At 38.5% G+C, this 24,251-nt stretch overlaps 1 protein-coding gene across 3 annotated transcripts in view; it reads right to left on the reverse strand.

Moving 5' to 3' along the window:
• Nucleotides 1-24,251, reverse strand: part of TPO (thyroid peroxidase) — a 211,446-nt gene that overhangs the window by 90,021 nt on the left and 97,174 nt on the right. For all 3 annotated transcript variants that reach the window (XM_063442213.1, XM_063442212.1, XM_063442214.1), the window contains 3 exons: nucleotides 12,386-12,644; nucleotides 3,843-4,013; nucleotides 1,502-1,739 (listed from right to left, as the gene is read on the reverse strand). In XM_063442213.1, the coding sequence (XP_063298283.1) occupies nucleotides 1,502-1,739; nucleotides 3,843-4,013; nucleotides 12,386-12,644 (668 nt within the window). The remainder of the gene's footprint in view (nucleotides 1-1,501; nucleotides 1,740-3,842; nucleotides 4,014-12,385; nucleotides 12,645-24,251) is intronic.

Below are 24,251 nucleotides of genomic sequence, written 5' to 3' on the forward strand. Positions count from 1 at the left end.
GAGGAGGTACACCACTGCCCTTTATTGTTGCTATATGTCTGCACTGGTACTTAATGCTTTTTTGTTTTCAAATGTTTTTCCCTGTTCTCTTTACGCAGTGCTGGTGCTGTTAATTCCAATGTGCTCTATTTCAAATCTGTTGGACGTCTCTTGCAGTCTCCCAGGTATGTTGCCACTCCTTACACTGTGTTCCTCTTGCTAATATTGTACAACACTCTAACTCTCGAGATTCACAAACTAAGGTAATGAATTGTATTAACAGAACAATTATGCTTGGCAAGTGCTTGAAAATCCACTGTGGTTCCTCGAATAACAGATGTAGCCCAAGTCTCTTCGCAGAGTGATGTTTGTGCCCCCAGTGTAAGTTGTCTACACTGTTCCCTGTGGGATTCTTATATAGGTTATATCTAAGCCATGCAATGAGTGTTTTTTTTATCAATAACCAAGGTCCGCTTTTTTCTCATGGATGTTTTAAAGCTCTACTGTCATCGTCTGGGAACTTTGCCGAATTTGCAAATTCCCCTGATGATGACATTGCCACCAGTAGTCTGGTGGTCACGGGGGCAGGTAAGGGTGAGATTACTAACCTGAACCTATCCCTTGATGGTGCAGACATCTTGACCACGCTGCTCCTCTTTAATTAACTCCTGGCAGGAGCATATGTCACTGCCGTGCTCTCAAGTATGCATTGGGGTCTATGAGGAAATCAGCGGGACCTCAGGATCCTTCATAGACGCAGGAAATTCCCTGTAGCCGTCACTGATGATGGCTGCTGGGATTGAATCTTAGGCTCTGCCTTATATCAAGAAAAGTCAAGTGGAAGAAAAATACGGAGGCAAAGTAGTCCCTGTATATCTGTATATCTCTTGACTGCTTTGGATTTTCAGTGAAATTCTTTATCAAATATTCATTTGTAATATGGGGGTGACAGTGCCGCTTTAAGCACCTTGCGCAGATCCTTTCCTCTTGCTATGCTGTAGTTATTTTTTTTTTTTATTTAGATACATGAGTATGTCTACTCCACAGTCCAGATAGAGGAGATACAATGCCTTGTTATTATTGAAACAACTTGCTGACTACGCATACCATTGTCCAATATTGATTTTTAATGGATATGCTGTACTTACTCTTATATGTATATTAATCAATCTCTATTTTATTTCTGCACTTCATGTGTTACTTTATCTTTATCAATGTGAAGTTTATAAAATCCTGAATATATTTCAAGTTGAAAAAAATATGCTTTAGGTTCTTTTATTTCTCAGTCTATTTACTTTTCTCCTACTTAACTACTTTCTCTATCTCATCATCAGCCCTTTTATTTCCCCTAGTGTCATTATTTCTTGTCCTTTCTTCTTCATATATGATTTTTGTCTGTTTAACTAGATGTTTTCAAAATAGTTTAAAGTATGACCATGTAACAAGAACTACTAAGTTATGTTTTGGTTGCTGAGAAAATCAGTGATGAAAATGTTAAACACTTATTAAGAATTGTATTTACCTGTCTCCGTCTCGCAAAGCCTTTAGTTGCTTTCCAATCAAACATGCAAATAAAGGTCCAATTCTCGCTTCTGGAAGGAAATCTTCTGCTAAACCGCCTAGAAAAACATCAATATTGTCTGGGTGTCCATATAGATCTATCATCTTTCTTGTTAGATTTCGATTGGAGATTGCTGTTTTCATATCTGATAGTGTTTTCAACCTTGGTAAACCACAGAACTCTCTCCACTCATTATAACCTGAATAATGAAATAATTATTCACTGATGCTTTATTTGGTAACAGAGCAGAACACTAAAATGATTTATATTGCAATACATAATTCAATAATTAAAGTATCTCCGATTTTGATTTTTATTATAATTATGTTAAAGGAAATGCTGCATTTTATTCTTTCTGCTCAGCTTTTCTTTGGACAATATGACTTTTAATACAAATGAGACATCAAGGGTTACTTCACAAAAAGTCAAGTTTGTTGACAAAAAAAAAATATTTGTAAAATTAAGGGCAGAGTTAGAAAAAATATCTGGCTCAATGCAATTGAGGATATATAACTCTTGGAAAATGTATTCTAGATTTTTCAGATCAGTCCACATTTTCTTTTTTTGTTCTTAAATGATTTAAGTCTAAATTTACTAGGATAGGATTGGAGCAATCATGCATTTTGAAGGAGTGAGATGCATATTTTTGCAAAAACTAAAACAAATGTCTTAACATTAAATATTATAGAACAGACTGTTATGACTGCACATAAGTTTGATTACAATTTAGTAGATATAACCCCAATTAAAATATGCATGCAATTAATTATGCATTATTTCACTTGGATTCTATCTAAAAACAGCGTGCAAAATTTACAGATCTCGTCTACATACTTTGCAAGCACTCCCATTCAAACAAAGCCCAGACGTTCTGTGGCTGTCCAATCACAGACTTCCCAATGCAGCTCAGTTGATAAGTCTTTGCAAGGCAAGTGCTAACCTCAAGAGACAGCAGTATGTTATTGCTGTCTCTTGAGTTTAGCAAAATTGACCTAAACAGACCAGGAAGTAACAGAACCTATTGTCTGCTTGAAAGCTATGGGGGTGTAACATGGTTAATTTATAAACATACCATTTTTTTTATTGAAATTTCAAACTGAAAAGACAGGTTAGCAATGCAAGCTGCCAATACATTGTATAGGAAAAACATACATTTACTTTATATTTAATTACATTTATAATAGATCTGTAAATTTCAATAAATATCCGTGAAATGTTTCAGGTCAGGTGTATAGAGATTATTATAGTTTATTTGCTATACAGGGTATTTTTGCCTATATTTTTGTAAATTTCAATTCACTACAAATCTCTGTTTACTAAACAATCACTTAAATGTAACTTGTTTAGATGATTGTAGGGGATTTGCCAGGAAAACCTTGCATAGTGTCTTGCTAGAGTTGCTATGGCAAGTTGTTATTATCCAGTTTACCAAATAGCAAACACCGAATGGGGATTTGTATCAGTAGATACAGAATGATATAATTTGCAGACATTGAAAGCAGGAGTGGACCAACTCAGTGATATCCCAGCTGTTATTAACAATGCTTAAAGGACCACTATAGTGCCAGTAAAACAAACTTGTTTTCCTAGCTCTATAGGGTCTTTGGTTCCCCCCACCCCACCCTCAGGGTCCCCCTCCCGCCGGGCTCAAGAGGGGTTAAGGGGCTAAACACTTACCTTTCTCCAGTGCCGGGCTCCCTCAGCGCTGGGGACTCTCCTCAATCTTCCGACGTCATCGCCAAATGCGCATGCGCGGCAAGAGTGCATTCAATCAGTCCATAGGAAAGCATTTCTCAATGCTTTCTTGTGGACGCAGCGTATTTTCACTGTGAAAATCACAGTGAAAAGCGCAGAAGCGCCTCTAGCGGCTGTCAGTGAGACAGGCACTAGAGGGTGAATTAACCCTAATCAGCTCAGACAAGCCCATTCAGTGCAGTCCTTCAGGTAACTCTGTTTCAGTGCTCTGTGCAGAGTCCTTGTGCCCTGAACATAGCGTGTCTAATGATGTGCTTGCACTATGATTCTTGTAGACAGTTCCCAGGTGTCCCCATAAGCAGGACACCAGGGTACCTAGTCAGGGCATTGGGTCATAACCCAAACATCGGGACTGTCATGCTGAAATCGAGACTGTTGGGAGGCATGTAATTGAGTTCTTCTGATTTATCCACTTTTTCTATTTATGGAAACAAGCCTCATAATTGAGCATTCTGACTTTTTGGAATTCCTGATATTTGTCATTTTAATTAGGGCAGATGTACTTTGGACATTTCTAACTTGAAATATCCTAAAACTCTGCCCCTACCTGGTAGACCATGGTCACGACCCCTCTGCAGATTTAAAGATGCCAAATCCATCAAACCATTATTTGAGAGCACTTGAAGTTTTTCTGTTAATTCCTCATTCATCATCTCTTGTTGAGTCTGCATCTTTGCAGATTTTCCAATCATTCCTCTGAATAATGGATCCAGTCCACCTTAACAAAAAAGTTTTATGTTGATGAGATTTTACATACATCACAAAATAATTTAATGACCACAATGCTTCCACATACAAAATCTTTTTTTGGACAAACAGGGCAATGGTATATTTAGAAAAGTAATGGAAAAATGTTTATTTTAATTTTATTACTATAACAAGTATGAAATCTAAAGCAACATCATTAGTTCATACTTTTCTCTGCAGGTTAAGGTTTCTGGCTGTAAATTCTTTCTTTTGGAATACAAACATAAAGAAGCAAATTGGAATGACGTTTTTGACTTCAATAGGTCAGTGTTATTATTTTTTTTTTTTTTATCCGTCAGTCTGTTATTAAAACTCTCATTACAATGTTTAACTTGCATACAAGGTTTTATTTGGATCAGGAACAAACAGATCAATAGCTGCTCACGAATACTTTCGTGAATAACTCAAGAACGATAGGTGTGATAGCTGCAAGAGATACCAAGAGGCATACTATGATATAAAAGTAATACTTGAATAAAAGTTCTCTAGGATTCTCAATACCTAGGAATGGAAAACATATTGCCTTCCTCTTCTTTAGTAATCTTATTGGGGAAGACAAGTGCAATAAAATATAAGTAATTGTCCTTGCTGTCCACCTCACCCAAGCAAAACTAAACTTGATGGATTCCAGCATTAAAGGGACACTATAGTCACCAGAACAACTACTGCTTATTGTATTTGCTCTGATGAGTATAATCATTCCCTCCAGGCTTTGTTTCAGTAAACACTATCTTTTCTGAGAAAATGCAGTATTTACATTACAGCCTAGTGATAACTTCACTGGCCACTCCTCAGATGGCTACTAGAGGTGCTTCTTGGGGCATTCTGTGTCTCTGCATGCAGACACTGAACTTTCCTCATAGAGATGAATTGATTTAATTAATAAACATGACAAGATGCTGATCACCTGGGATGTGTTTGGCCTCCTTGACAATCCTAAGGGAAAGCATTGTGATTGGCTCAGAACAACACATCTGATGATGTGAGCCAAGCAGGAAGATCAGGGGCAGAGCCAGCACCAGCAGACTTGAACAATAGTAAAATGTTAATATATATAGGGAGGAAGGGGGGCCCAGGTGGGCTAGATTGTGTTTTTAACACTATAGGGTCAGGAATACATGTTTGTGTTCCTGGCCCTATTGTGTTTCTTTAATTAATGCTATATGCATTGTGTTAAGTGTTAATATAATCAAGCAGGGGGGTCATAGCCACCCCTTCTTGTTCTCCTTTTATGTGATGGCAATAATAATAAGTGCCACAGTATATTACCTACATCGATGAAAGTATAATGCAAGTGAATGCCCAAATCCCCCCAAATTTGCCATTTACACACTAAATCCAGTGACATGTCATCGTACATGGATTATTCAGAACCTGTCCCACAATATACAGTACATTTAGAAGTTTGCTTTCTTTTAAATATGTCCAATGCCAAACTCCAAGTGATTGGAGGGTCTATGCACTGCCAAGTCCAGCCTTCAGAATGTCTGCACCTTGATAACTCAAGGTTATCACTATGAACTAAGACATGTAAGAGATTTGAGCAGAGACTAGTGGAGCAGCAACCTACGTTTATTAATTTTGTATTTGGTGTGTACTGACGTATCGTGGGGAAAATAATCTTACCCTGAAGTGATGTCTTATAAGTTTGCACTACTTGCTAGACATGCCATGTTAAATATCTATTTCAGTTGATCAGCTTGACAATCATTTGAAATTGTGAATCAAGTCAACATATTTTGTACTGAATGATTGAGGAACTCAGTGTTTGAGAGGTTGACACATAAACTGACAGTGACCTTTTGATGAGAACAGCAATGTTCTTGAGTACATATCTAGGAATACTAGAATGTCTGCTGTCTTTTGTAACATATGCTACAGGAGGGATAAGCCAAATGGCTAATGATTTAGGTAAAGTAGAAAAATGGTCAGAGTTGTGGCAACTGACATTTACATAGTTACATAGCTGAAAAGAGACTTCCATTAAGTTCAGCCTTCCTCACATTTTTTTTTTGCTGTTGATCCAAAAGAAGGCAAAAAAAACAGTTGAAGCACAATTTTGCAACAATGTAGGGAAAAAAAAATCCTTCTTGACCCCAGAATGGCAGTCAGATTTATCCTTGGATCAAGCAGTTATTACCCTAGATTTAATGTGGATAAGTGCCAGATAATGCATCTTGGACGTAAAAACCCAAGGGCAGAGTACAGAATATTTGATAGAGTCCTAACCTCAACATCTGAGGAAAGGGATTTAGGGGTGATTATTTCTGATGACTTAAAGGTAGGCAGACAATGTAATAGAGCAGCAGGAAATGCTAGTGGAATGCTTGGTTGAATGCTCTCTCTCTTCTGGCACTGTTCCTGCTGACCTTAAACATGCCACTGTAATACCTATCCTGAAAAAAACATCTCTTGACCCGTCCTCCCCCTCTAACTATCGTCCCATATCCCTGCTCCCTTACTCATCAAAGCTTTTGGAAAGACTTGTCTTTACCCGTGTGTCTCACTTCCTTAATTCCAACTCTCTCCTTGACCCTCTTCAGTCTGGCTTCCGCCCTCTCCACTCTACTGAGACCGCTCTTATCAAAGTGACTAATGACCTAATCTCCGCTAAATCCAAAGGTCACTACTCCATATTAATTCTCCTTGACCTCTCTGCTGCCTTTGACACAGTTGATCATGCTCTCCTCCTTTAAACTCTTCAATCACTCGGTCTCTGTGACTCTGTCCTCTCTTGGTTTTCCGCCTATCTCTCCCAAAGCTCATTTAGTGTCTCCTTTTCCAAGGATACCTCCTCCCCTCGCCCTGTCTCGGTTGGAGTTCCCCAAGGCTCTGTCCTTGGTCCCCTTCTATTTTCTCTTTATACTGCCTCTCTTGGAAAACTTATTGCCTCTTTTGGATTCAACTACCACCTGTACGCTGATGACACTCAGATATACCTCTCCTCACCGGACCTCTCCCCGGCCGTCCTGCAACGTGTCACTGCTTGCCTCTCTTCCATCTCTGACTGGATGTCGTCACGCTTTCTCAAACTTAACCTCTCTAAAACTGAACTCCTTGTCTTTCCTCCTCCTAATACTGATCCTCCTCTCTCACTCTCCCTTCAAGTCAGTGATATCCACATAAGTCCATCCCTACAAGCGCGCTGTCTTGGCGTCATACTTGACTCTGGTCTCACCTTTGAGCCTCACATCCAGTTTGTTGCCAAGTCCTGTAGGTTTCAACTCAAAAACATAGCCCGCATCCGCCCCTTTCTTACGCAAGATGCTACCAAGGAGCTTGTCCATGCTCTAGTAATTTCCTGCATGGATTACTGTAACCCTCTCCTGATTGGTCTCCCCAAAAGCCGTACTGCCCCGCTACAGTCTGTAATGAATGCTGCAGCTATACTGATTTTCCTATCCAGTCGGTCCTCTCACACCTCGCCCCTCTGCCAGTCCTTACATTGGCTCCCTGTATCCTATAGGAGTCAATTCAAAGTGCTAACCCATACATTTAAAGCACTGAACAATTCCAGCCCCTCTTATATCTCTTCACTGATCCAGAGGTATGCCCCTCCTCGTACCCTCCGCTCTGCCCGCGACCACCTCCTGACCGCTGCTCGCACCCGTACGGCCAACTCACGCTTGCAGGACCTCTCACGGGCGGCTCCTCTCCTATGGAATAACTTGCCTACTGCCATCAGACTCTCCCCTAGTCTTCAATCATTTAAGAAGGGCCTTAAAACCCATCTCTTCAGGAAAGCGTATGGCCTCCCAGAGTAATCTCTCCCTTACATACCTGTCTCTTGCTCTCCTATGGGATAGTGCTTTTCTCTCTCCTCCAGCTCTGCTTCACTCCTACTTGATATTTCCTATCCTAATGTTTCTAATACCCCACCTCCTATAGACTGTAAGCTCATTTGAGCAGGGTCCTCTTCAACCTATTATTCCTGTAAGTTTTCTTGTAATTGTCTTATTTATTGTTACATCCCCCCTCTCAAAATATTGTAAAGCGCTACGGAATCTGTTGGCGCTATATAAATGGCAATAATAATAATAATAGGGAGAGGTATTAGCAGTAGAAAGAGGGAAGTGTTCATGCCATTGTACAGAACACTGGTGAGACCTCACTTGGAGTATTGTACGCAGTACTGGAGACCGTATCTTCAGAAGGATATTGATACCTTAGAGAGAGTTCACAGAAGGGCTACTAAACTGGTTCATGGATTGCATGATAATACTTACCAGGAAAGGTTAAAGGATCTTAACATGTATAGCTTGGAGGAAAGACGAGACAGGGGGATATGATAGAAACATTTAAATACATAAAGGGAATCAACACAATAAAGGAGAAGACTATATTTAAAAGAAGAAAAACTACCACAACAAGAGGACATAGTCTTAAATTAGAGGGACAAAGGTTTAAAAATAATATCAGGAAGTATTACTTTACTGAGAGGGTAGTGGATGCATGGAATGTCCTTCCAGCTGAAGTGGTAGAGGTTAACACAGTAAAGGAGTTTAAGCATGTGTGGGATAGGCATAAGGCTATCCTAACTATAAGATAAGGCCAGGGACTAATGAAAGTACTTAGAAAATTGGGCAGACTAGATGGGCCGAATGGTTCTTATCTGCCGTCACATTCTATGTTTCTATGCTTGTCTCTATTGAAAAGTTGTCTTTACTTTGTGATATCAAGTTTTTTTTTTTCATTTTCCTTTATTTTAATCTACTATATGTTTTAATATTGTACAGTTATTTAAACACTTTATATTATTAACCTCCTCACAACCAATGATGTATATACATGTTTTACCTTTATTTGCTTTACATAAAGGCTAAATTATTTTCATTTATACTCCAGGAATGATTATTTGGTTGCAGAGCAACACATTTCTCTGCAAATAGACTATAATATGGCAGCCCCACTCATTCTCCAACCAAACAGTAAAGGAAACATTAACCCCTTAAGGACCACGCTTCTGGAATAAAAGGGAATCATGACATGTCACACATGTCATGTGTCCTTAAGGGGTTAAACAAACACTCCAGTCTTCATAACAACTAAATCTAAATTAAGTTGTTATAGTGCCAAGAGGTCCTCGGGCACTCTCTTACCCTATGGGATTAAATAATTATTGAAAGGTTTAACCCCAAAGGCTGCTTCCTTTGCTGGATCTAGTTAACTCAGTGGTAAACTGAGTTTCAGGAAGCGCAGAGTGCCACCAGAAAGGGGCACCGTTGATTGGCTAGAGCAGTCAGCTGATGCTCTAAGCCAATCAGTAGCTCCACATTCATAAAAAAATAGTATGTACATCCGTTTCAGAAGCTGGATGCCACTGGAGGACCTGAAAATCCAGTGCTGAAGCCAGCCTTTGAGGTTAAACTGTTTGAGAATGATTAAATCCCTTAAATGACTAGTTTGGGCATCATAGCAATTTAATTGATATTAAGTTGTTATTGTGACATGAGGTCCCTGGCACTGGCTCACCTTAAGAGGTCAAACTGTTCTCGAATGGTTTAACCCCAAAGTCTGTGTTTCAGCACCGAATAACCTTGCCTCTCTGTCCTTCTATTTCCTCAATATCCTTAAACTGGAAGTCAAATGCAGAACTGGGCAACAATACACATCAGATGACACTTTAAGTCAATCAATAACTCTCCATTCATAAACTGACTTTGAAAAGGTATGTATTCCGATTAAAGATTTAAGGAAACAGAAGGACAGAAAGGCATGGAAATTTAGCACTGGAACACAGACTTTGGAGTGAAGGTGAACCAGCACCAGGGATATTTTGGCGCGATAACAACTTCAGAGTGTTCCTTTCAGGTAGCCGAGTGCCCCCTGGCATCATAAAAGCTTTATTTAGATGTTACCATTGTTGCCACTTTTAGCAACCCTGGCCCTTCATTCTTTACTCCCCAGGATTCCTTAAAACATAATAAACATTTCCTCTGGCTTCCTCTGGCTCCACCGCTGCTCCTGCTTTATGCTGCGCTTTTTGGAACGCTCACTTCCATTCATGCCTTATTTATTTCCAACTCCCTCCATATTCTCTACCTAACCGAAACCTGGCTCTGTCTTTCTGGCTGTTCTACACCTGATCCCAGAGTGGTGAGCGCAAGGATGGTGGGGTTGGTTTCCTCTCAACTAGCTGTACCTTTTTAACTTCTTCCTACCTTCACTCTCTTTCTCTTCTTTTGAGATATATAACAAACACCTTTTTCACCCCATCTTGCTATGCATTGTGAGTATCTACTGCCCCTTCTGAAACACTTATCTGACTGGCTCTCAAACTTCCTATCTTTAGTTTTTTCCTCTGTTATCTTTGGAGATTTTAATTTCTCGATAGATGCACTAACTACCTACAAAACCTCTTAATACCTCTCTGTAACCACATCCGTGGGACTCACTGTGGTCTAATACCTCTACTCAACAAGCCAGCAACACTTATCTTCTGCAACATTTGTTCTGTCACTAGCTTCACTAACACACTCTCCCTCTCTCCAGCACCATATCCTGAGCTATCTTATGTTGCGCCCGCACCACCCAACGACCCTCATATGCCACACTTAAACTCTACAGTAATCTGACAAGCATAAGCTTTCATTGGGTTTAGATTTCTGTAGTCTAGGTTCAATCTCTCGTCTCACTTATCTTTACCACTACATGTCCTTCGATAGCAATTAACCTCTACATCCATCATCATCTCAAATACCATAGAAAAACTATGCTCACCCTGTCTGTCAAACTAACCACCAACTCTGGCATACCAAATCAACCCACTATCTCCAAAGGTGCTTGAGAGTGCCGGAACCTAACTTGAGGAAATATCTGTGTTTGTCTCAATATGTGCATCTCCGTGTGTGTCAGCTTGTTTATTTGTGTATATCGGTTTGCCAGTGTGTTTGTGTGTATCTGTGTGTCAATGTGTGTATATATGTGTGTCTGAGTGTGCATCTATGTGTCAAGGTGTATCTGTGTTAATATGTATGTATTTGTCTGTGTGTGCATCTGTGTGTGTCAATGTGTATGTACATCTTTGCAAATATGTACGTATGTGGCATTTAAACTGAAACATTACAAACACATCCCGGTATTAAAATGCCAAAATATTTACAAACACCCCTTCATTTAATCACCAACACTACACACAAAAATACACCTGCATTTAAAAGCTAACCCTACATGCAAACACACATTCAATCACAGACATTACATAGAATCTACCTTTTGAGCTACTTTGCACTAGAGGGGGGATCGCAACACTCTGATACAGTAGAAACAGGGAAACCAATTTTTCCCTCATCTCCCTTTGCATCTGGATGGACTGGTAGGCAAGGGAGATCAATGATATTTTAAAGAATTATTTTTTCAAATAAATGTTATGGTAATATTTTTGCCAACAAAAAGTGCCAATATTTAGTTTTAACACCTTCACTATCAAGCAAAGTGCCTGGTTTCCTTGCTGATACATAATGACTTGCAAAAACTGTAAATGTAGTTCAGTAATAAGCAGATAACTGATATGCATGTTGGTTGGTTGTATAGGGAGAGGTATTAGCAGTAGACAGAGAGACGTGCTCCTGCCATTGTACAGAACACTGGTGAGAACTCACTTGGAGTTTTCTATGCAGTTCTGGAGACGGTTGCTTCAGAAGGATATTGATACTTTGGAAATAGTTCAGAGAAGGGCTACAAAACTGGTTCATGGATTGCAGGATAAATCTTGCCAGGAAAGCAAGTATAATCAGAGAGGCAAAGGTGTAAAAATAATTTCGGGAAATATTTCTTTACAGAGAGAGTAATGGATACATGGAATAGCCTTCCACCCTTCAAGTGGTACAGGTTAACACAGCGAGAGGGTTTAAGCATACGTGGGATAATCATAAGGCTATCCTAGACTTAAGATAAGACCAGGGACCAATGAAAGTATTTAGAAAATTGGGCAGACTATATGGGCCAAACAGGTCTTATCTGCCATCACCTTCTATGTTTCTATGCATGTATAAATAATAATTAAAACAGGTAACGCACAATTTAGAGAGCGACCCATTAATTCATATTTTCAGGAATTAATTTTTGACTGCAAATCTCTTACAAAATGCGACAATGAGCTGCACAAAACTACAGAACTGTTCCTTTAAAGTGTGTCGTATATGCTTTATTATCTTCCTTCATACGTCCTGGAAATAATGTAACTTTTAAAATAAAATAAAAATGTGTACATTAATATTTCTTTAAAAAAAAAATGATTTTCAGATTTTATTGTATATCAGAAAGTTTGTTCATTATAAAATAAAAACTGTTTTTGATTACGGGTGATAAATTAGACATTTCAGCTATTGAAACAATTCTTACCTTCTTTTATAATTCTCCAGGGGCGAAAAAATACCTCATTCAAAAGCAGGTTTGGGTATAAAGGGTGATCTTTATATTTAGAATCTAATCTGTCCACAACAGGTGGAATTGTTGCATGGCCAAAGCGAAATGCAGCGGTTGTAAATATATTTGATATAGATGGATTCACTGTATCGTTATATTTTTTGTATTCTCCAATGTACTGATCAAAAGCTTGCGGTCCCAAAATTTTTGGAATATAGTCTCGAACAGTGATAACCTTAAAAATAAAAGAAAAAAGTAAATACGGTATACAGTAGACTTGTAACTGTAGTTTTTTTTTTATATACTTAATAGAATTCATCGTGCAAATATCAAAGTTATATTTCTTACTAACTACTAAGCAGGAAAAGGGTGGTAACTTTAAGTCTAGACTAGAGAAAAAGTACAAATAAGCTGTATTTTATATGCACAAATCTCATAGACATCTCTATGACTTGTCCTACACATAATGTGAAGACAATGTTATGTTGTCATATGGAGGCTGCTATAATCACGATGGATGATAACATATATCCTTGCAGCCTCCATCAGTTTAACCTACATGGCATGAAGGATCATTCACAGGGATTTGTGACATCAAAGATATGCAGATTCTGTTCCTGCAAATACCACCAACTGACCTGCTCATGTTATGAGCATATTGAATACTACCTCATCTCACCACACAGGGAAACACATTCAAACCATAAATAATAATCAAAGGCTGATGGCTTGGTTAGGCCCAGATATTAAGTCTCCAGGGAAAGTGTCAAGTGATTTAGTTCATCCCTCAAGAGCAGTGAGATCTTTGTCCATCAGCCAAAACACATCATGTTGCTTTTAATCAATAGAGGAATATGTTTAACTAACTATAGAGACCTATCCCCTGAAAAAAAATGAAAAACAAAAAAATGTTTTTCCCTGAAAACAAATTATGAAAATTGCCTATTTGAGTGCAGAACAGTAATTCTGTAACCACAGTGGCTATTTGGGAATAAATAAAACACTAACGTTTTGCAGCATAGCATTTATTTATGATTCAAATAATTTTTTATAGTCTTAATTATTTTTTTATTCAAGACTAATCCATTTTTGTAGATAGTAGATGCTCATTAAATTTAGATATTTCATCATATGACTAAATATAATAAATAAAAGCAGTCTAATTAATACACTTATAATATTTTTTTTACAAACCTTTAATCGTGCATTTATGGAAAATTGTAATTCGTTTTATAATTATTTAGAGTAAAAGACACATTTATTATAGTCTTTTGTTTACAAATTTGAATGAACAAATAGAATGAAACATACATATCCTGACCTTTCATTGCTCCATGGGGCAGCCATCGGACCTAAGATCATGCATGTAATTGATATCTAGAGTCTATTTAGTGTTGACTATATCTTTAATGTACTTTCACATATTTAAGCTGTTTAAATTGTCCATGGTAGAGAAGAATAAGAGGTGTTTCAGAATGTTGTAAATGAAAATGATATCTATCTCACATATGCACATAGCCCCAACATCGGCATCCCCTAAAGCTTGAAAGTCATTGCCACGTCCTCTTCTGCTCCTGGTCAACTCCTACATTCACTGACGTAACCGGCATAGGCAGGGAGAGCAGATCAGGTAGTGTACTAAATGATTTAGGGCTATAGGGCCCATATTTGATGGTTGGAGCTCCCAAGCTGGCCCCCCTTTCCCTGTGACGTCCTTGTAAGCAGAGTATGTTCTCACACTTGGCAAGAAGATCACTTGATAATATTGTAATATACTGTGAGTACCACATTGCCTATTCACTGCCATTGTTAACTACGGAAGTGAATGCAAAATTAAATTGCTCTCCATACTCTAATTGTTCTCCACCTCAGAATAGATTAGTTTGATAATACTTGCTCTTTAAAGAAAAGCTTTTTTTTTTCTTTTTGTTATATAAACTCTTCACACGAAGATGAATGTAATAAAGCACCCTTTGGGTTTGCAACCAACCCTTCAGCGAGGAACTGAAGTATGGCTACAAACCCCTAGCATTTTCCCCTTTAACTCTAGAATATTTCCATGATGTCAGTCTAATGTCTACTGCTTGTTTAACTACCCCATCCGTGCTCTTACATTTGGCTGTGTCAGTGAATGCTGTGATTGATGTAGCTATATCATGGTTCCTTTTATTCTGTGATTTCCTGATGTATGCTGAAATACGTTTGAACTCTATAGATACTCAGAATAAGAATCTGGATTCAGTTTTTGTCATTTGTATCTTTCAACACTTATCCTGTACACTACATTTAGGAAGTATATTACACATATAATTGGAAATAATGTGAAATATATTACACATATAATGTACCAGTCAGCATCACCTAGCATACCATGTCATATAATTCCTTCATAGATCCCAAGTAATACAATTTTTAGACTCACATTCTTATAGACAGCTCCTTAGGATGGCCAAATTACACTCTTTCAATACAATTATTGATTAAAATGAAGATATTAAGTGACACAAGGTTACAATATGAATACAATTTGCAGCATTTACAAACCTTAAAAGCCACTGTCCTACATAAAAAATGTCTATTCTGTGTGCAGTTTCATCCATTGATGGGGGATTGTAGAGCCAGAAGTTACCTATATTTGGGCACCGACAAGCTCATAGAAATGTGAGTGTAATATATGTTGCCAATCTAACTATTTGGTTGCATCACAGATAGTTACCCTATATGTTTTCTGTTTTTACATTTACCGGTATTTATTTTTTCATTGCATGTGCCATCTAATGGTAGAAAATACTTACTAAGGACATTTAAAACAATATTGGTCACTAATGAAGTATCGGTTTAAGAAGATATTATTATTTGAATTCAGCTATTGTATGCCTAAATTTATGCCAAAATGTTAATCTTTCTATTTATAAATCAACTCTTTGAGATGACTTTTGTTATAAAAGAAATACTTAACTGTGGTAATTGAATAGCAGTTGTTCCATTGACATCGAAGGGAAACTTGATACTCAATTGCCAGATATATTCTTATCTCCTATAATGGAATCTAGCCCCTCACTGGATAAAATTAAGGTTGTAGATTGTTTTCGATATTTTACTGATTACAGCACTGACATATTTTATGCCCAGTCAGCTATAGCTAACTGTATAATCTGTAATCTTGCTTTCCCTTTGATCATCAGTTGAATAAAATAAGAGTTTGATATATGCACCACAACACATTATGTTGTAATTTTTACATGATAAAAAAAAAAATTATAATAACAAGACTAGAATGACATTTCTAAGGCATGGGTCATGCTTTGAGATTTGTGATGTTGTTGAATACTGAACAACTTATTTGGAACGCGCACCATAAAATCCTGCCAAGCTTGTATTCTTTCTTATCTTGCTATTTGCCTTGATGACCCTCTCTGAAATATTTCCTTTTATTCCCAGTTGCAACAGCAGGAATATAAAGAAGGAAAAATTGGTTCTTAATAGATTCCATGACCTTATAGTTAAGACCAAACAACCATGTTATGAGTCAACTTTTTTATGTTTTTGAGTCATTGCTAATAGAACAAACATTTTTATTTTTACCATACGATTTCCTCGACAATAACTATTACTTCTTAATCCATTAGTCTGCATGCTATTGCCCTTTTCTCTGTTAATCTACATGTCATTTGTGAAACAAGCTTTTATATTATGTGCTACCAGACAGCTAGTTCTCTAAAATAAAGTAATATACATAGATTGTATATGCTTTATACAAAGTTACTAGACCCCTATTAAAATAGAACTTAAAATATAAACTTCAATTCTTTATTATACCTATTTGTTCTGACTATGCATTTATTTATCCATGTGTTAATAAAGAATTGTAGACTTTCATTAAAACCTGGAAACGAAGATGTTGCTTCATAATTTGGTGGATTTTTGCATACACAGAAATAAACCCACATAGATTTCGTTATGGATTGTAGTTTATTTGTAACTTCATCTAAAGTGGTGATCTCAAAATATCAAGTAGTAAAAGGTGATGATTCTATATGCATTTTATGCCTATAGGTACTTTATTAAATATTAAATTAAATATCCACAGACAAAAATATTTTTATTTTTTATTTTTTTTAGATCTGCCCCTCTCTTACACTCTAGAGGAGATAAAGATAGGTACTTGAATGTTTGTAAACCATGGATATGTTATTGCTCCGGAGATGAAAGGGGAATTTTTCAATGCCTCATAATTTTGCAGATTGAATGTATTTGACTATGCTTGACTATATTGGGTTTATGGAAAAATTGAATGTGTAGTATATAAAATTAGAAGATAATCTTCCCCGCTCACTAAAGTTTAATATATAAATGAAGACCAAGTAATTACGATATATAAAGTAATTTAAAACTCTCCAGGTGATAAGGGGGAAAAGAAAGGAAAGAAACGAGGAAAGAGATGGAAAGAAAAAAAGATAACAAACTTAGGTTTAATAGACCACTTTTTTTTCTTTGTCTTAATGTTGGTGTTTTTTCATTGTCTGTTCCTTTTTATTTTTATTTTTGAGAATATACTTCTAAGCATGTATTAGAATAATGCTTTTTTATTTTCTATACTTCTCCGTTTCTATGGCAAATATATTTACAAGCATATATTAAGATACCATGGTGTAATTATAAACTAGGCATTTTATAAGTTTGACATCTACTTGAATTTAGCAATATGGAAGTAATATAATGTAGAATTGTAAGTGATAATGTATACTTTGAATAAGACATACATCATTTGTACATTACTTTGTATAATTTCAGTGAATGTTTAGTGCATGGATTTATGTTTGGAGTGATGCGATTTAATAAACATAAGCTAAATATATATATATATATATATATATATATATATATATATATATATATATATATGGCAAAAATTCCCTGCACTCACGCTTTTAACTGCTTCACTGCCGGGCGCATAATCCAGAGCTCCAAATGACACAATATCCAGAAATGAATGGCTGCTCTCCGGTCTTAAAAAAATGAAAATGTATTTAATCAAGTTTAAAAATAGTGACCAACGTTTTAGTCCCTGTTTGGGACTTTCCTCAGGGTCCGAAATGGTTGTCCTGTTATTTCTGACCCTGAGGAAAGTCCTGAATGGGGACTGAAACGTTGGTCACTATTTTTAAACTTGATTAAATACATTTTCATTTTTTTAAGACCGGAGAGCAGCCATTCGTTTCTAGATAATATATACCGTATATACTCGAGTATAAGCCGACCCGAATATAAGCCGAGGCCCCTAATTTTATCCCAAAAAACTGGGAAAACTTATTGACTCGAGTATAAGACTAGGGTGGGAAATGCAGCAGCTACTGGTAAATTTCTAAATAAAATTAGATCCTAAAAAAAATATATTAATTGAATATTTATTTACAGTGTGTGTATAATGAATGCAGTGTGTGCGTATGTGTGTGTGTATGAGTGCAGCGTGTGTGTATGAGTGCAGTGTGTGTGTGCATGAATGCAGTGTGTGTGTGCATGAATGCAGTGTGTGTGTGTATGAATGCAGTGTGTGAATGCAGTGTGTGCAGGGCCGGTGCAAGGATATTTGCCGCCGTAGGCAAAACATTTTTTGCCGCCCCCTCCCCCCCCCATATGTCCTGACTTCCCCTCCTCCTCCCTCAGTGGTCCTTACCTCCCCACCCCCGTGTTCCTTCACTCCCCCCCAGTGGTCCTGACTCACCCCTCCCCTAGTGGTCCTTACCCTTCCCTCCCCTAGTGGTCCTTACTTCCCCCTCCCCTCCCATAGTGGTCCTTATCCCACCCCCTCCCTCTCATAGTGGTCCTTATCCCCCTTCTCCCTCCCATAGTGTTCCTTATCCCCCCATCCCTCCCATAGTGGTCCTTATACCCCCCATCCCTCCCATAGTGGTCCTTATCCCACCCCCTCCCATAGTGGTCCTTATACCCCCCCCTCCCTCCCATAGTGGTCCTTATACCCCCCTCCCTCCAATAGTGGTCCTTATACCCCCCTCCCTCCAATAGTGGTCCTTATCCCCCCCCTCCCTCCCATAGTGGTCCTTATCCCCCCCTCCCTCCCATAGTGGTCCTTATACCCCACTCCCTCCAATAGTGGTCCTTATCCCCCCCCTCCCTCCCATAGTGGTCCTTATACCCCCCTCCCTCCCATAGTGGTCCTTATCCCCCCCTCCCTCCCATAGTGGTCCTTATACCCCCCTCCCTCCCATAGTGGTCCTTAACCCACCCCATCCCTCCCATAGTGGTCTTTATACCCCCCCCCTCCCCTCCCATAGTGGTCCTTATACCCCTTTTTTTGTTATTAATTTTTTTTTATTATTTATTATTTTTTTATTATTATTTCTTATTTTATTTATTTATTTATTTTTTCGTCCCCCCTCCCTGCTTGATATATGGCAGGGAGGGGGGCTCCTTCCCTGGTGGTCCAGTGGCAGTTCAGTGGGGGGGAGAGGGGGGCTGGCAGAGCTGTAACTTACCTTTCCTGCAGCTCCTGTCAGCTCTCTCCTCCTCTGCGCCGTCCGGTCAGCTCTTCTGTCAGCTTACACTGTAAGTCTCACGAGAGCCGCGGCTCTCGCGAGATTTACACTGGGAGCTGACCGAGGTGCTGCACGGACGGCGCAGAGGAGGAGAGAGCTGACAGGAGCTGCAGGAAAGGTAAGTTACAGCTCTGCCAGCCCCCCTCTCCCCCCAGTCTGTATTATGGCAATGCAAATTGCCATAATACAGACCTTGACTCGAGTATAAGCCGAGTTGGGGTTTTTCAGCCCAAAAAATGGGCTGAAAAACTCGGCTTATACTCGAGTATATACGGTATATAATTTTAAACTGGTGGTCTGTCTGTCCCGCATTTTCCCCCTGCTTCTTCCAGCTTTAAATGTTACAAAAAATATTCTTATCTAATCACCATCCTAAAGGACTATGGGGGGAATTTATCAAAGAGTTCTGCTCTAAAATGTTGTGCAAAAGAGAACAGAGTCACTAATGGAATGTGCTTGCTGGTTCCCCTGGTTTCCAAGGTGACTGTCACATATTTAGTACTTTAGACCACTTTTCAGAATACAACACATTTTATAAATAATTACTTATGTTTTTCTTTATTCCCGGCTTGTGTTATACAAAACATAAATAAATAAATAAATAAATAAATAAAAACACACAGACAGAATGCATCTAAACTTTATATGGACATGGAATGGATATGAAAATTAGACTTGCGCATGGCGAAAACAATTGGTTCTGTTGAATCAATTCATCTGAAAATAAATTTTGTTCAGGTGGTCCTAAATTCATCCATGTGATGTCTCAGTTTGAAAGAATTTTAACCATGCAATCTTGTCTGGAAAATGATTTGGACTAACCAAAAGGGAGCAAAAAAAGGGGCCAAGTCATAATACTGCAAGATATATTGCAGTATACACATAAATTTTTTCCCACTATGTGGTTCACAGATCAAGTGAGGAGAAGTAACCTATAGAGAGTAAAAAAGAAGCAGTAAAAAAAATATACTTATATATTAAACATTTATTTAATATATTAATGTACATTTATTTAGTTTACTGCTCCTCATTTTTCCCCGCTGTTAGCCACTACTCACTTGCTCTTAATATTGAATAGTATCAATACTTAGTGACTGTCTCATAACCATGAACAATATTTTTTCCCACCAATTAACTCTTTTTTTGGTACCACAGATGGAACTCCAAATCTCAAAACAAATTAAACTGTTTGTCCATTGTGTGTTTAGTTTGCGTAAAGATACATCCATATGGCATTTCTGAGTTCTGGAATTCGGTCGTGAAAAATGTGGATGAATCACAATTGTTTTGAAACTGAAAGCACAAGTTTAATGAAAATGTAGATAAAGCATCCTAACTGAGATTCCCACTTAACAGCCTTCTTTATCTCTAGGCTGTTTGTTAGAGCTATAGTTTGGAAAGTGGACTTGTGGAACCATATAATGCAACACACACTGCACCCCTCACACACACACTGCACCCCTGCACTGCATCCTCTTACACACACACACACACACACACACTGCACCCCTCACTAACACACTGCACCCCACACACTCACTGAACCCCACACAGACCCACACTATACCTCTCACTCACACACACTGCACCCCTCACACACACTGTACCCCTCACATATGCACAGCACCCCTAAAACACAGTTTCCCCTCACACACTGTTCCCTGACTCACTGCACCACTCACATACACCCTGCACCCCTTCCACACATACACAAACACTTTGCACCCCTCATACAAGCACACACTACTACTGCTATCCCCTACAACAACCACTATCTCGGCAGACCCAGATAATTTGCCAAACTGTTCTTAAACGGTTTGATGATTTACTCTTGGAGACCAACACAGCACTCTTGGCAGCATAACCACTATAGAGGGCTCGTTTCTTTAAATAATTTACCAGTGCCCCTCCCGAGATTAGTTCTGGATCCCCCCTGTTTGGTAACCTGTATTTGATGAACAGCAAGCAGAGATCAGAAGCTGAGACAATTGAGGTGTAGCTAAGCTTTAGCTATTTATACCCTGAGAAACATATGTAAGACTAGGCAGGTGTAACGGATCACCTGGCACCCCGACTGGGTACCTCCATTGATGGATGCTCCTAGTGCTTCCTCAGGGCTCCAAGAACTCCACTCGACACCATAAGCACTGCAGACCGAACCTCTCTTCCTTCAGAGAGCAAAGCAGGAACAAGCTCTTAAAAGAGCTTAGTGATTATAGCCAATGGAGTATACAGTGTATAGCAATCCCCAGTGTAGATGCAGCCTTTTCCCCCAAACATGAGGCAAGGCTCTGTGTTGAGGGTAAAACAGGAACTCAGCAGTCTGAGGGTTTATTGGCACTTATATATAAGTTTTCCCACAAGGTTACCACCCACGTGGACCATGTGGTACACAGGACATGCAGTTACAATAGCCAATCAAAACATTACAACACAGTCAGACACTCCCAGCTAAGGCACACAAATCATCCATCCTACATGTGATATAATTACTGAACACAATGGGTTAACTTAATTATCGCAGGCAGAAAATATACAGTTTTACACAATATTCATAACTTCCAAACCATACATGCAATTCACATAAAGTTATTCTAAACCAGCATAAACAGTATACAAACATATGTAAAAATCATACAAATTGGGCCAGTGGTTCAAAAGATAGATTGAAGTCCTATTTGACTGACTTCAAGCATGGCTTTCCTGCCCAAAACAGTTCCACAGATTTAGGCTGTGCAACCGGTCTATCTTCTCCTCTGTCTTGGAGATGATTGGCTTAAGTGGCTGTGGTAACTTAATTATCTCCAGGTACAGGGAATATCTCCATTTACAACAACAATAAAAATACATAAAAATACATAATTCCTATTATACTGAACAGAACCCCCACATTCTTATCCCCAGATAGCTTGGATCTGAGTCCTCAATATATCCGAACAGCGCTCAGATTCCTCGAACAGAATAAAATCGCCTTGGGGTTAAAGTTTAGCAAGGGCTGATGAGAGATTGAGGAGGGACAAAGCAGCCAGTTTAAACTGGTCTGGCAGTGTCCCTGGGACAACGCCCTGCTGGGGAATCAATAGACAGGAAAAAAGTGGGAAGGGAAAAGCACATTTTCTCATCGAATTAAAGGGGCAGAAAAAGTGTGTTACAATCCAATATGCCCAAATAATAGTTTTAAAGGGCTATACACCACAAGGCCATAATAGAAACATAGAAAAATAGAATGTGACGGCAGATAAGAACCATTCGGCCCATCTAGTCTGCCCAGTTTTCTAAATGCTTTCATTAGTCCCTGGCCTTATCTTATAGTTAGGATAGCCTTATGCCTATCCCACGCATGCTTAAACTCCTTTACTGTGTTAACCTCTACCACTTCAGCTGGAAGGCTATTCCATGCATCCACTACCCTCTCAGTAAAGTAATACTTCCTGATATTATTTTTAAACCTTTGTCCCTCTAATTTAAGACTATGTCCTCTTGTTGTGGTAGTTTTTCTTCTTTTAAATATAGTCTCCTCCTTTACTGTGTTGATTCCCTTTATTTATTTAAATGTTTCTATCATATCCCCCCTGTCTCGTCTTTCCTCCAAGCTATACATGTTAAGATCCTTTAACCTTTCCTGGTAAGTTTTATCCTGCAATCCATGAACCAGTTTAGTAGCCCTTCTTTGAACTCTCTCTAAGGTATCAATATTCTTCTGAAGATAGGGTCTCCAGTACTGTGTACAGTACTCCAAGTGAGGTCTCACCAGTGTTCTGTACAATGGCATGAGCACTTCCCTCTTTCTACTGCTGATACCTCTCCCTATACAACCAAGCATTCTGCTAGCATTTCCTGCTGCTCTATTACATTGTCTGCCTACCTTTAAGTCATCAGAAATAATCACCCCTAAATCCCTTTCCTCAGATGTTGAGGTTAGGACTCTATAAAATATTCTGCACTCTGCCCTTGGGTTTTTACGTTCAAGATGCATTATCTTGCACTTATCCACATTAAATGTCCGTTGCCACAACTCTGACCATTTTTTCTAGTTTACCTAAATCATTTTCCATTTGGCTTATCCCTCCTGGAACATCAACCCTGTTACATATCTTAGTATCATCCGCAAAAAGACACACCTTACCATCAAGACCTTCTGCAATATCACTAATAAAAATATTAAAGAGAATGGGTCCAAGTACAGATCTCTGAGGTACCCCACTGGTGACAAGCCCAAGCTTCGAATATACTCCATTGACTACAACCCTCTGTTGCCTGTCACTCAGCCACTGCCTTACCCATTCAACAATATTGGAATCCAAACTCAAAGATTGTAGTTTATTGATAAGCCTTCTATGTGCAACAGTGTCAAAAGCCTTACTGAATTCTAGGTAAGCAATGTCTACTGCACCACCCTGATCTATAATTTTAGTTACCCAATCAAAAAAATCAATAAGATTAGTTTGGCATGATCTCCCTGAAGTAAACCCATGTTGTCTCTGATCTTGAAATCCATGTGTTTTTAGATGTTCAACAATCCTATCCTTTAACATGGTTTCCATCACTTTCCCCACTACTGAAGTAAGGCTTACTGGCCTATAGTTGCCCGACTCCTCCCTATTACCTTTCTTGTGAATGGGCACAACATTCGCTAACTTCCAATCTTCTGGGACTACTCCTGTTATCAATGATTGGTTAAATAAATCTGTTAATGGTTTTGCTAGTACACCACTAAGCTCTTTTAATAGCTTTGGGTGTATTCCATCAGGTCCCATTGACTTATTTGTCTTTACTTTTGACAGTTGAAATAGAACCTCTTCCTCTGTAAACTCACGTGTAATAAATGACTCATTTATCCTTTTTCTTAACTGAGGTCCCTTTCCTTCATTTTCATCTGTAAATACCGAACAAAAATATTAATTGAGGCAGTCAGCTAGACCTTTATCCTCATCTACATACCTTCCTTCTTTGGTTTTTAATCTAACTAATCCTTGTTTTACTTTTCTTTTCTCATTTATGTATCTAAAAACAGTTTTGTCCCCCTTTTTTACTGACTGTGCTATTTTCTCTTCTGTGTGTGATTTGGAAGCTCTTATAACTTGCTTAGCCTCTTTCTGCCTAATCTTATATGTCATTCTGTCTTCCTCACTCTGGGTTTTTTATAATTACTAAATGCTAACTTTTTGTTTTTTACTATTTTGGCCACATCTGCGGAGTACCACAGTGGTTTCTTGAATTTTTTGCTTTTACTGACAAGCCTAATGCAATTTTCTGTTGCCTTCAGTAGTGCAACTTTTAAATAA

Source organism: Pelobates fuscus, chromosome 2 (assembly GCF_036172605.1).
Source record: "Pelobates fuscus isolate aPelFus1 chromosome 2, aPelFus1.pri, whole genome shotgun sequence".
NCBI lineage: Eukaryota > Metazoa > Chordata > Amphibia > Anura > Pelobatidae > Pelobates > Pelobates fuscus.